The 14248-nt window shown below is 49.7% G+C and overlaps 1 protein-coding gene and 1 long non-coding RNA gene across 5 annotated transcripts in view; both read left to right on the top strand.

Moving 5' to 3' along the window:
• The first annotated feature begins 1115 nt into the window (after positions 1-1115).
• On the top strand, positions 1116-7678 carry LOC309333622. Its single transcript, XR_014152606.1, has 4 exons — positions 1116-2634; positions 6332-6483; positions 6595-6647; positions 7625-7678. It is a non-coding gene; the product is annotated as an uncharacterized lncRNA (long non-coding RNA).
• Positions 7679-10327: 2649 nt separating this feature from the next.
• Positions 10328-14248, top strand: part of FUBP3 (far upstream element binding protein 3) — a 60623-nt gene continuing 56702 nt past the window's right edge. For 2 of the 4 annotated variants that reach the window (XM_081847124.1, XM_081847126.1), the window contains exon 1: positions 10328-10442. Coding sequence is in view for 2 of the 4 variants with exons in the window: in XM_081847121.1 (XP_081703247.1) it covers positions 10577-10666 (90 nt within the window). In the remaining 2 variants the exon portion in view is untranslated. Of the gene's footprint in view, positions 10443-10526; positions 10667-14248 lie in introns of those variants that run through there. The other 2 variants (XM_081847121.1, XM_081847122.1) reach the window with 1 other exon arrangement.

Below are 14248 nucleotides of genomic sequence, written 5' to 3' on the forward strand. Positions count from 1 at the left end.
ATAAGGTGAGGAAAGATCTACATCAGGAACAACTGGGGAAGGAAGACTGTCATTGGGATCTGCCGTTCTGGTAGATCCTGCTGCCTGAGGCAGTTGTCTCACCTGGCCTCATGGGTGGGCTGGCCCTGAATGGAATGACTCCCCTTGTGAAAAACTACTGCAGATATCCTCCTTTTTACATCAGTGAAGTAATATCACTTTTCTCTTTCTCTGGACTCCGTCTGCTTCATTGCATTCATTCTGCTAACATTCTTCACCCCCATATGCAACCATATCGGTCTGTCTGTCTGTTATATATACAAACACACACTACATATCCACTGCACACTTCTCTCTAGCACTCCCTGCTGGGTATGGAGGGGCCGTGAGGCTGCCACGGCTCAGCGTTTCCAAAGCTGTTCCCTGCTGAGCCTCGTTCTTTTTGCTCCCCTCCCCCTGCCAGTAATCAAAACAAACACTTCTGAAGATAAAACGAGTTGCAGCGGGCGCTCAAAATAAATAACTAATTTCTCCCTGCATGATCTCAAGGAGCAGGAGAGGCGTGAATAGCGAGGCCCAGTGTTGGTCCGAGCAGAACCCCCCGGAGTGGTAATTCGAAGGATGACAAACATGAGGCAAAGGAAAATGCCGAAAAATGGCTACTCCCCGTGGCCCTTTTGCAAAGGAGCTATTGCAGGGTTTGGAAATAACGAAGCCGTCGATGGGGAGAGGGGATATTTTCTCATTGAGGCTGAGTGAAGTGCCAAACAGGCTACTATTACGGCAGCTTTAAGAGGTGTACGAAAGAAGATAAAATGGAGTGGTGGGAAAAGGGGGGCAGTGAAAAGAGAGGTGGGGAAAATGAAAATGAGAGGTGGGGTGACTGTGCAAAAAGAGTGGGTGAATTTGAGAGAGGGGATGTGGGGGGGGGGGAGAAGGCGCAGTGGGAATATTTACCTGAGAAAAATTGGCCTTCACATTATTTATTTATTTCGTTTTATTTCCACAACTCATTGGCCCCCCACTTGCCTCCAAATTTTTGTAATTTCTTGAAATTTCTTAAACCTTTATATGAGAACACATTTAAGGTGTGTGTGTGTGCGCGCACACACACACACACACACACACACACACACACCCTCCGCCCTGATAACCATGAGGGGATGGGGAGAGGGGGGGAAACCAAACACCCCAAAACAAAAGAGAATGTAAAGAAAACAAAATATCTACAGTTGTTGAGATGAGAGAGAGGGAGAGGGAGAGAGAGAGAGAAATGAAGGAAGGAAGAGCGAGAGAAAATAAAGGCCAGCATCCATAATTTTCTCTGTGGGACTTTGAGGTAATTGAGCCATTTGGATAAAAATAAGGCAGCAGGCCCCTTAGGTAAAAGGAGCTTTGCAATCCAAGGAGGTTCGAATTATGCGTCTTGTATCACTTTGAATCCCCCCACATCCCCCTCACCCCCTAGCGCTACGCCGAACCACTTTCCTCTTTTCTTCTTATGTGTATTTTTTTTAAGTACCCTGTCAAAATGTCCTTAGATGAGTACAGAATTTCAGCTGTCACAACTAATTTTGATTCTCCTGAATGCTTGTGTGTGTGTTGAGAAAGGGGTGTGTGTGTCTGTATGCGCAAGCTCTTGTGAGGAGAAGAGTGCTGTTGAATCAAGATTTCTTTTCTTGTCATATATATATATATATATATATATATATATATATATATGAATGAGAGAAAAAAGATTTACATCAAAAATTTGTTTCTGGGGAGTGTTTAAGGACTGTAATTTCCTCCTCTTTCAATTACCATTTGATGCTGTCTGATTCCCTCATTTCCCTCAGCTTCCCACCCCCCACCCGAGCTTCATTTTGCCGCTGTTTTTCTTTCCTCACAAAAACGCCGTCAATCTTTCTGTCAGCTTTAAGCTGTCAGCTGCCTAGCTGATCCATTTCAAAAACACCACAGGCCCTGGGGTTGTCAAGAGTGCCCAAATGCCAGATCATTTTCCTTCCTGATCTTGACGTAATTTTACGGCACACTTGCCTTACAACAGAGTTTCTTGGGGAAGGTGGCATGGAAAGCGGCCATGGTTCCTGCTTCAAGTTTCCTGCCTGGTGCACATTTTCCCCTCTATATATCTCAACATGTGTTGCCAACAGCTGTAGCTCTCTTTTTGACATCACATTTACCTCACAAAACAACAAAAGTAACTCGAAGGTGTCTGGTTGCAGCTAGTAGCACATATTATCTACACTACAAATATACAGCTTAACTATCATGGCTTCCCCCTGCAAAAGATCCTGGGACCTACTGTTCAGTGAAGGTGCTAAGAATTATGTTTTAGGTCTGTACAAACTCACTCCACTCAGACTTCAGGGCCAGCAAAAATGGAATGTTTTTTAATTGAGGCCTGGTATGGAACACAGGAATTTGCCTTCTATTGAGTCAGGCCAGCCCCACGATGCTCAAAAAAGCAGTGTGGAGCTTGCATGCAGTCTGCTGACCTCCTCTCCCTCAGCTGTAGGGCGGCTGAGGGGATGTGGCGGGTGGACGCAAGCCCCACGCTGCTGTTTTGGGCAGCACGGAGCCTGCAGGCGCCTGAGCCACTGCGTCATTCCCAGGAGAGATGCGTAGCTTGGGCGCACTGCAAGCCCCACGGTAAGTACTGCCCCCTGGGTGATTGGTGCCCAGTGCACCCGTTGCCCCCTAGCTACGCCTCTGTTCTGCCCACTCTCCAGCAGCCACTATGAGCTGCCAAAGGGAGGAGGCTGGCAGCGGTGGCCATGGAGAGGCTCTGCCAGCTCATTCTCCTCCTGAGCTCAGCAGCGGCGGTTATGGAGGGGGACATTCCCAGATCCAAACAGAAGCTGGGAATGCTTCTGTGAATCCGGGGTGTCCCACAAAAACTGGGGCGGTTGGAGGGTATGAGCTGTGTTGTTACATATGTTGTACATACATGGGTGTTTACTACTTAATGAAATACCTGTTCTAAATTACTACATTGAATCTAGGACATGGATAGGCAAACTAAGGCCCGGGGCCCGGATCTGGTCCAATCACCTTCTAAGTCTGGTCCGTGGATGGTCCAGGAATCAGCATGTTTTTACATGAATAGAATGTGTCCTTTTATTTAAAATGCATCTGGGTTATTTGTGGGGCATAGGAATTCGTTCATTCCCCCCCAAAAAATATAGTCCGGCCCCCCACAAGGTCTGAGGGACAGTGGACCAGCCCCCAGCTGAAAAAGTTTGCTGACCCCTGATCTAGGACTTCATTTTCACAACACATGGTGCCAGGGTGAGATGAAATGTGTGCAGGTTTTACAGAATAAGTGAGGACTCGTCATCCTTTATCACTCTCATATGAGGCAGCAAAGGAACAGACAAGGAAGAAGTGCCTCCTGGAAATGCCCCCTTTAACGCCATCCATTTCCTCCTCCCTCTCCCCAATTCCTTCTCCTCTCAAGCTTCCTCATCCCCAGAACCCTAAACTGTCTCACCCATCTACCTCCCTCCCAACCATATTTTCTCCCTTCCTCCATACGCCACCTTTACATCCACCCAATTCCTCCCTTCTCTTCCACCTTGCCATCAGAAAGCTGAAGGTGTCATACACAGAGAGACCCTTCTTCTCTGCAGCAAGGCCTTTCCTTAACCTCTCTTCAAGTTATTTTCTACAAACCAGAGTCCCCTCCTTTTCCTCCTGCTCCCACTCGCTCTGCCTTTAGTCTCTTAGGAGAAGCCAATGAAAACAGCACGGTGATGGACTAGAGAAAATATAGTTGTTAAATGTTCAGAAAAAGGCAGAAGCCCAAGGCAGTACAGTGGTACCTTGGGTTACATATGCTTCAGGTTACTTATGCTTCAGGTTTCAGACTCCGCTAAACCAGAAATATTACCTCGGGTTAAGAACCTTGCTTCAGGATGAGAACAGAAATCGTGCGGCGGTGGTGCAGCAGCAGCAGGAGGCCCCATTAGCTAAAGTGGTGCTTCAGGTTAAGAACAGTTTTAGGTTAAGAACAGATCTCCAGAACGAAGTAAGTTCTTAACCTGAGGTACCACTGTATAAGTTCCTCAACTAAGTTTATTCAACATTTGTCAGTGACAACAGCTCACTCATAGGAACACAAGAACCAAACTGACTGGACAACACGATAGTAATCCCAAGCATGTTGACAGTTGACAGTTGAAAGAGAATGCGCTTACTTACCATTAGAACATTTGTCTACCAATGCTTGTAACATCAAATGTGTTGAACCCAATGCATAATACTCCTCCCCCCCCCCAACTTCCTAACAAAAGGAACAAACATAGTCATCAAGGTGTGCCGACCTTTTCCGCTCCCGCTGGGACTGTCAGGGTTCCTGTGCTCGAGTGGGTGACTCAGGAGGTTCCTCCAGTACCCAGGAGGTGGGTGACCCACGAGGTTCCTCTGGTACCCGCAGTCTGAGTGGGGCGGTCAGCAAGGCCAGCTCGGAAGGGGTCACTGCCGATGGATCCACTGAGGATTCCGGCCTGAAGTCGCCCTGCTGGGATAACTCAGTCACCGGCAACCCGTCTGGTTCCCACCCTGGCCTGGGCACAGAATCTCCTGAAGTACCCATTTCTCTGTCCTCTGTTTTCCACTCAAAGTTCCGTGTTTGGACGTGCCCTGGCTCTGATCTGGTCAAGGTGTCTCTTCCAAACCAGTCCCTCCTCCAACCCTACATCGTAGGAAACCGGACCTGTACAAAGGGCAATGATACCAGGAACCCAACTGTGTCTGGGCCCATAGTTTTGGACGTACACAGTGTCCCCCCGGGGAGAACCATCTTGGAGCCCCCCACACCACAGTGGATGGTCATTGCTCAAGAGCCCAGTTGGGCTCCCCATAAGCAACTCCGCTGGGCTCCGGCCAGTCACTGCACTTGGGGTGATGTGTTGGGCAAATAAGAACTCCACTAACTGGAGAGTCCAGTCTCTATGCACTATGCGCCTAAGTGCATCTTTGGTAGTATGGACCATGCATTCAGCTTGACCGTTAGTGGCTGGGTGAAAAGGAGCGGAACGAATGTGGCGGATTCCATTCTTGGTTACAAATTCTTTAAATTCTGCCGAAGTAAAAGCGGTCCCATTATCACTCACCAGTGTGTCTGGCAAGCCGTGTGTCGCAAATAGCTTCCTGAGCACATTTATAGTCACTCTAGGGGACATGGTTGAGGTCAGCACCACCTCGAGCCACATGGACTGAGAATTGACCACTATTAGGAAGTGTTGGCCCTGAAAAGGCCCCACGAAATCCACGTGCACCTGAGACCATGGGGACTGTGTGGACTCCCACAACTATTGGTGCCTTGGGTGGATCAGCCAGGAGACCTGGCAGGGCTCGCAACGTTTCACCCAGCCCTCTATCTCTGCATCTATGCCTGGCCACCATACATAGCTATGGGCCAATGCCTTCATCCAGACGATCCCCGGGTGAGACACATGCAGCCCTTCTAAGACTTTTTTCCTTAATGGGGGGGGGGGACTATGACACGGCTACCCCATAACACGCATCCTCGGTGAGTAGACAGCTTGTCTTTGTGGGCTGTGTAGCATGAAAATTCTGGACCTGGCTTCCCGGGTCACCCCCATCCCACCTAGTCCGAGACGCGGGACAACAGCCTATCTTTCGTGGTTGCGGCAGCAATGTTGGGTTTAAGTGCAAACGGGACTCTACGGGCCTTGACCTGAATGGGTTGTACAGTGGAGTTGAGCCGTAGGGAAATCTGGGGTCCGTTGTACAGGCCCAGGGTTCCATTGAAGACTGCTCAAAACTCCTGGCAGATTGATTCGAAATCTGCCCCTGGGGAAATCTGATTAAACCCTGAAATACCTAAGCCTAACGGCCCGAACCATGCTAGGCTTAGGAGGCTAGTGAATGGGCCTTCAGTTATGATGAGGTTCAAATTCTTTGTGTACTTCTTAAACTGGACCTTGAAGGTGCCCACCCCCTTTAGCTCAATTCTTTTTCTGTGGAAGTCCTGCAGCACTATGGGAGCCGGAGAGGAGGACCACCGTTAGGGCAAAGCTCTTTCAGAGTCTTAGCAGATATTATGGAATAGGATGAGCCGGTATCCAACTCTATAGTGCACGGGGTTCCCTCTATCTTGAGTTGTACCCTAAGCTTATTGGACCCCAGAGATGGAAGCTGAAGTACCCTGGCTGGAGAGGTGGACTGTAACTCCTCTATGTAGGCCTCATGGACACATTGCTTGGGTCATGCTGTGGAGGTCTTGGAGCGGCAGACTCGACCAATGTGCCCAGTCTTCCCACAACGGCGACATGTGGCGTCCCAAAACCTGCATGTCCGATGCTCGTGGTTTTCTCTGCAGCTGGCGCAGGTCCCTCGAGGTGTGTCAGATCAACGCTGGTTCAATGATGCGCTCGTAGCTTGGGAGCAGTGGTGTCGGTCGGATAGGTCCGAAGCTTAGTGGACATCCTCATTGTGGGGACCTACGGAAGACGACCGGTCTTGCTGGATGCGGTGAGTTCTCCTTTTGGTACATAGGCTGCAGGCCACCTCATGGGCGCTATCCTTCCCAAAGGCCGTGGCCATATTCATTGCTTCCATCATCGTGATGTCGTCTTTTGCCAGCAGCTTGCAGAGACGGCTGTCTCGCATGCCACTGATGAACCTTTCGAGAAGTTGTTCCTCGATGTCAGCGAATTGACAATACATCGCAATCACCCGGAGCACTATGATGTATTCACTCACTGACTCTTGCACTTGTTGCTGTCTGTCTGCAAAGTCATAGCGGTGGTGGTTCTTAGTTGGCTGAGGCGTGAGGTGTCTTGTCGTAGCCTGTGTCAGCTCATCAAAAGTGCATGCCTCTATGTCCCTGGGTTCCACCAGACCTTCCAGAAGAGTGATGGCGGAACTTCCCAGCACCGTCAGTAGCACATCCACCTTGTCTGCCTCCCTAGTGAAGCCTTGTAGTTGGACGTAGCTCCTTATTTGGCAGAGCCACTGCGGCCATTCTGCAGGATGGCTCATATTGAAGTCCGGTGGCGGCCGACTATGACTGGTAGCCATCCTCAGACCTGGAGCAGTCGCTTGTGTGATTGTGGGTGGTTGCGAAGAAGTGGCAGGCGCGGTTTCGTTTCCGGGACTATTTGCTGAGTCCAGCATGGTGGTGAGGTCGCGCTTACTGCGAGGCAGCAGGCGGTGGTGCTGCGGTGCGGTCTTGGGCCTCTGGCAGCTGGTGGGAGCTCATCAACATCCCATCCTTGTTGCCAATGTTAAATGTTCTGAAAAAGTCAGAAGCCCAAGGCAGAATAAGTTCCTCAACTAAGTTTATTCAACATTTGTTAGTGACAACAGCTCACTCATAGGAACACAAGAACCAAACTGACTGGACAACATGATAATAATCCCAAGCATAAACTGACCGTTGACAGTTGACAGTTGAAAGAGCATGCGCTTACTTGCCATTAGAACGTTCGTCTACCAACGCTTCTGTGATTGGTTAGAACACGCCTTGTAACATAAAATGGGTTAAACCCAATACATAACAATAGTAAAGAGAGACATACCCTTTTTCTTCAATCATGGAACTCAAGGTGATGTATGTGTAGTTCCCAGATAGTCTTCTATTCCGATTTTGATCAGACCCAGACCTGCTTAGCTTCAGCAAGATGATGGTCTTGTGTGCCTTCAAGACCATATCCCAGGAATTTTTCTGTGGCTTGAATTTTCTGGTGTGCACAACATCGGCATGTTAGTTGATCCATTAGACCAAATCCCAGAGCTATCAATGCCAATTACCATCAAATGAGCGCTCATAGCTATCACAGGGTTGCCATATTTCAAAAAAGTGACACAAAAGTTGTTTAGCCCTTTCTTTTGCCCAAAGTTGTTGAGCTTTTGAGCTATTTTTAATGAAATTTGCCAAAAACAACACTTCAGACATGGGCTGCCATAGGTCTGGAATTTTCTGGACATTTAAGCGATTTCCATGCAGACGCTGTTTACGAGGGCCGAATACGAGCAACGTCAGGGGAATTCTGGATATATGGCAACCCTTACTCCTTAATGCAATCATCAGAGGGTGGTTAGAACTTCAGGGCCCAAATCCCGACTGTAATAGTAAAAAATAGAGATGGGGGCCCCCTGCAATTTGGAGGTTTGGCAGAGTGGCCTGATTGGTTATCTGCAGTGGAGGCTGGTCCGTTGGGGTGAATGGAGCACTGTGCTGCCAACCTGTATATCCTCAGCCAGCTCCCAACCAGTTGCCTTCTTTTTTTACATCTCATCCAGGGGTGGACCGGCCTAGCGGCTTCCGCCTCCTTACTCTCAGTGTTGCTTACTAGGGAGGAGGATGTGGACCAAACTAGAATTAGTTGGCTCCTCCCTCTCATTGGCTCTGGCTCCACCTACTGTTTGGGCTCCCTGTTTTCTACCCTAGCAGTTGAAATAGGCACCAAACTCCACTATTTATCTGACATGCTTTGTGAAAGACACAGGGCTTTTTTTCAGGCGGAGCTCACCGGAGCTGAACTCCAGCACCTCTCAGGTTGACGCCATTGCCATTCCAAAAGAACAAGGGAGGAGTTCATGGCAACCGCTGGCACCTCTTTTTCTAGAAAAATAGCACTGAAAAGACCTGTAGGAAAAAACGTTGAACTAATGGGCAACTCCATGAATGTTGGAGGACTGAGGCAATGATGGCCACCAACCTAGATACGTTTCTGGTACGTTTCTGAGAACAAGTCAAAGGATTGGTGTCCCTGTAATCCTGAGGGAGCATCTCCAGCCCCAGCATTCAGCCCCATGGGCTTAGTTGGTGGTGGCAGGGGGAGCTGGCTGGCAACGATGTTGTTTATATATGGTTTTTATGAGAAGGGAAAACCACATTGAAAAGTGGCAGGATGAGGCACCTAAGTGAATCATCACACACAGCTGCGCTGTGACTCGAGGGGGGGGGGGAGCTGTGTCAAAGACTAGTGAATGGGCCCAGAGCTCCATTCAGTGGAATGAGCAGGAGGGTCACCTTGCCACCTTTTGAAGCACAGGCAGACCCCGCCCCCACCATTTCTTTTGGTTGATTGGGGAGGAAAGTTTGTGGCTAGAGCATGGGTAGGCAAACTAAGGCCCGGGACCGGATCCGGACCAAACGCCTTCTAAATCCGGCCCGTGGACAATCCGGGAATCAGCGTGTTTTTACACGAGTAGAATGTGACCTTTTATTTAAAATGCATCTCTGGGTTACAGTGGTACCTTGGGTTACATAATTCGTTCCGGAGGTTCGTTCTTAACCTGAAACTGTTCTTAACATGAAGCACCACTTTAGCTAATGGGGCCTCCTGCTGCTGATGTGCCGCCGCTGCACAATTTCTGTTCTCAACCTGAAGCAAAGTTCTTAACCCAAGGTAATATTTCTGGGTTAGCGGAGTCTGTAACCTGAAGCATATGTAACCTGAAGCGTATGTAACCTGAAGCGTATGTAACCCAAGGTACCACTGTATTTGTGGTGCACAGAGAATTCATTCATTCCCCCCCCCCAAATATAGTCCGGCCCCCCACAAGGTCTGAGGGTTGAGTGGACTGGCCCCCTGCTGAAAAAGTTTGCTGACCCCTGGGCTAGAGTGTTCAACCTTGGGAGACCAGGGTAAATTTGTGTAAATAAACCCATAGATCCTTAAACACTAGTATCCACCATCCCTGCTTCCAAGGAAACTTAACATGGCATAAGCACCTGGAACCCTTGGAATTTTGTGCAGCTCAGTGACTTGGGCAGCATGCAACAATATTGTTCTTCTCGTTGTTGTTTAAATTACCTGAATATAAAATGTTAAACCAAAAGTTGCAACAAGTCTGAGCCCTGCAGCTGGCATAAACATTATTATTTAAATTATACAAATATAAAACGTGACTCCAAAGTTGGAGTTCTGCAGGTTGCATACATCATCATCATCATCAAAATACAAAAGGTGACTGAAAGCGCTGCAACAGGCCTGAGTCCTGCAGCTGCCCTGAATCATGCAAACAGAAACGTGGTCAACGTTAAAACTAGATTAAAAAACAAACCCGCAGCAGGTGTGCTTTCGATCACCGCAAATATGCACAGTACATATTGTATTACTCTTTAAGGCTCCTCCCCGTCCCGTCTCCTCCTCTCCTAGGCTCCTCCCATCTGGGCCTTTCCTGAGGAGCCACGCGGAGCCCGCCCCTGGCCACGTGACCCCCTCCTCCTCCCGCCCGCCTCCCCCGGAAGCAGAGGTTCGCTCGGCTAGTGCCGCGCCTCTTTCCCGGCCTGTCTCTCCTCTCCCTGGCTGCCCCTCCCTCATTCTACTTCCTGTCTCGGGCGGAAGCGAGGGGCGGGATTTCCCTTTCCGGGTACGGGTCCCCAGGCGGAGAGAGAAAGAGGGAGAGGGAGAAGGGGGGGAGGGAGAGGAAGGCGAAGCGAGATTGAGCCCCCGGGCGCTGGACGGAGGAGAGGCTGAGTGAGTGAGCGGCCGGCAGGAGCGGCCGGGCGGGGGGAGGCCCAGGAGGAAGGAGGAGGCCCAGGAAGAAGGAGGAGGCCGAGGCGGCGGCGGGAGGAGGCCTGGGCCGAGGCGGCGGCGGCGGCGCGCGCGTCATGGCGGAGCTGGCTCTGGGGCCGAGCGCGGCACCCGCGGGGGCGGGGAAGAGCGAGGGCTTCGTCGACGCGCTGCACCGCGTCCGCCAGGTAAGAGCGGGTGGGTGGGGGCGAAGGCCGCATGGCAGACGGCGAGGAGGGCCTGGCCTGGCCCCTCGCCTCACCTCGCCACCCCGCGCGCCTCGGCCTTGGCAGCAGGAGGAGGCAGCATATGGAGAAGTGGGGAAGGGTAGCCCCTCGGGCCTCCTCCTGGGGTGTGTGGGAGGAAGGGAGGCCGGCGCGGGGAGGCGTTTCTGGTCCTTTCCAGGGGTCTGCCCCGAACTGCATCCCATCAAGGGGCCATAGCGTGGCGCGCGAGACAACTTCCCGAGTTCTCTGGCGTGGGTCGAACTCAGTGTTGCCTGCACTGGCAGGCAGAGGCTGTCCAGCGTTTCAGGCGGATTGGTGTGTGTGTGTTGGGGGAAAACTCGACGGTCCTGTGTAAAGGAAACGTTCCTAGCACTGAACTGTGGTCGCTTTTCCCAAACGAGGCAGACTGCATTGCCCACACTGGCAGGCAGTGGCTCTTAAGGGCTTTCAGGCAGGGACCTTTCACAATTCCTGGATATGTGGGCATGGGGGAATGGACTTGGAGCCACCAAGCCACAGTTCTGTCTCTTAAAGAGGAAGGCAAGATTCTAGTCCTTGTGGTTCTGAATAAAGGGATGAGTTAAGTGCGGGCATGAGAAAGCTGTCTTATACCTAGTAAGAACTTGTCCTGTTTAGCTTAGTGGGCTGGGATGGGGTAGGCTAAGCCAGGGCAGGAGGAGGAGTAGGCATATGGAAGGTGGGCCCATCACAACTCCTCCTGGGAGAAGGGATGCCATTGTGGGAAAGGGTGTGTATCAAGTGTGGGGAGACATTTTTCCCCATGGGACACAATGAGACATAAGGTAACTTCCTGAGTTGGAACATTGGAGTCTGTTTATCTCAGTGCCATCTACACTGATAGGCAGCAGCTTTCAGCAGTTTCTGGCAGGTCGTCTTTTCTCAGCTGTGGCTGGAGATGCTCCTGAAGATTGAACCTGGGGCCTTCTGCATGCAACAGAGTTACAACCATCCCCCATATTATAAGAACACAGGAAGCTGCCTTACAGTAAGATTATTAGGGTCTGTCTAGCTCATTGTTAAGGGACACGGGTGGTGCTGTGGATTAAACCACAGAGCCTAGGACTTGCCGATCAGAAGGTTGGTGGTTTGAATCCCTGCGACGGGGTGAGCTCCCATTGCTCGGTCCCTGCTCCTGCCAACCTAGCAGTTCGAAAGCATGTCAAAATGCAAGTAGATAAATAGGTACCGCTCAGGCGGGAATGTAAACGGCATTTCCTTTCGCTGCTCTGGTTTGCCAGAAGCTGGCCACATGACCTGGAAGCTGTACACCGGCTCCCTCGGCCAATAAAGCGAGATGAGCGCCGCAACCCCAGAGTCGGTCACGACTGGACCTAATGGTCAGGGGTCCCTTTACCTTTACCTTTAGCTCATTGTTGGATAGCGTTGTCTGCACTGAGAGGCAGTAGCTCTCCAGGATTTCAGGCAGGGAGCAATTCCAAGCCCTACCTGGAGATGCTGCAGGGAATTGAACCTGGGACTTTTAAACATATGTTTAAACACTGTGCTGTGGCCTTGCGCCTAAAAATGAACTGAGATTCCAGTCCTCATGGTTCTGAAATAAAAGCTGATTTGAATAGGGACTTATAGAGCTGCCTTATACTGAATCAGACTGTTGGTCCATCAAGCTCAGAAGGCTGGTCTGGGGCAGGCCTGGATGAGGCAGAGGCCACTTGTCATGCACTGGGAGACCAGTGTGGGAAAGGGTGACATATATTAATGCTGTGTGTCAGATGTGGAGAAGCCTTTTCGGCTTGTGACCAAACTGCATAGGAATAGGGTCATGGTTTTAAAACTAGGAACATAGGAAGATATGCCTTATATTGAGTCAGAGTATTGTGATCTGTCTTAAACACTAATGCCTACACTGACTGGTAGAGACTCTCCAGGGTTTCAGACAGGGGAGAGTTCCCAGCCCCACCTGGAGATGCTGCTTTGGTTGAGCCTGGAGTCTTGTGCATGCATACTCTGTCACTGAGCCATGGTCCCTTCCTCTAAAAAGAGTTAGACCCTTGGTCCATCTAGCTCAGTATTGTCACAGTGACTGGGAGCAGTTCCCCAGAATGTGGGGCAGGGAGTATTTCTCAGCCCTACTTGGAGATGTTGAGGATTGAACCTGGGACCTTTAAAGCACGTGCTTTAATGATGAACTTCCCCTAAAGTTACAGCAAGGTTCCAGTCCTCAGGGTTTTGAATTAAATAGGGAGCTGGGGTTTATCTAGCCCTGTATTTTCTACACAGACTAGCTGCAGCTCTCCAGGTTTCCAAGTTAAGAATCCAAGAAGAGCCCAGCTGTGGGTCTCTTTGACCTAGGATGTTATAGCCTGCCTAAGGGGCCTTCGGCACCTGAGGTGTGTTTTGGGTGCTCACCCCGTTACTGTGATTGTAATATTGTTTACAATTTAATTGTTTTTAATTCTAGTTTTTAAATTGTTTGAAACAATCCTGGGACCTGCTGGTGAAGGATTGGTAGTAAGTTTAACTACAATTTATTGATAATAATACTCGAAGCAGACTCATTGAAATCAGTCAACTTCAAGCTACTCATGCCAAATAATTTTCAGTGTGTCTAACACTGCGTATAATTAATGTTGGCCACACATACCCATGCTAGAAATTCACCAGGTGCATTTTGCAACTGGTGCAGATCCAATTGTGACTATGTGGGAATCTTTGGATGTCAGGTTGGTAACTGACATCTCCATCTGACTGGCCGCTCCAGCTTTCTTAAGCAGGTAAGCGGAAGGGCTTATTTATTGCATTTATATCCCACCTTTTTCTCCATGGTTCACCCCCCCCCCCAATTTAATCCCTACAACAATCCTATAAGGTAGGTTAAGAGGCTGTGACTGGCCCAAGGTCACCCAGTGAGCATCATGACTTAGTGGGGATTTAAACTCTGATCATCTCCCAGGTCCTAGTCCGACATGCTAGAGTACGTCTGTCATGAGGCGGCTATATAAATTAAGTAGATAAATAAATATGGGGAAAGCAAAATGTCACTTAGAGAAGGCTCTGAAATATACCGTATTTTTCACTCTATAACACGCACCTGACCATAACACGCACGTAGTTTTTAGAAGAGGAAAATCCGTAGGCATGCCACCCGTAGGCATTCCCTCCATAACACGCACAGACATTTCCCCTTACTTTTTAGGAGGAAAAAAGTGAGTGTTATGGTGAATGGAATGTGATGGCGTGTCTGTGCATGCACGGGGCGCATTTTGCCACTTTCGCGCATGCTTGTGACGTCATTTTGAGCATCTGCGCATGCGTGAGCGGTGAAACCCGGAAGTAACGCACTCTGTTACTTCTGGGTTGCCGCGGAGCGCAACCTGAAAGTGCTCAACCTGAAGCACATTCAACTCGAGGTATGACTGTATTCTGGATTGTTTTGTTTGATGTTTTGATGTGTTGTAAACCACTTTGAGATTTTTTTCATTAAAATATAAAGCAGTATAGAAATGAAATGAATACTACTACTGCTACTACTCCTAAATTCCATTACTATTAGATTTTCCGTTG

The sequence above is a fragment of the Podarcis erhardii genome, assembly GCF_964252035.2.
Source record: "Podarcis erhardii genome assembly, chromosome: Z".
Taxonomy (NCBI): domain Eukaryota; kingdom Metazoa; phylum Chordata; class Lepidosauria; order Squamata; family Lacertidae; genus Podarcis; species Podarcis erhardii.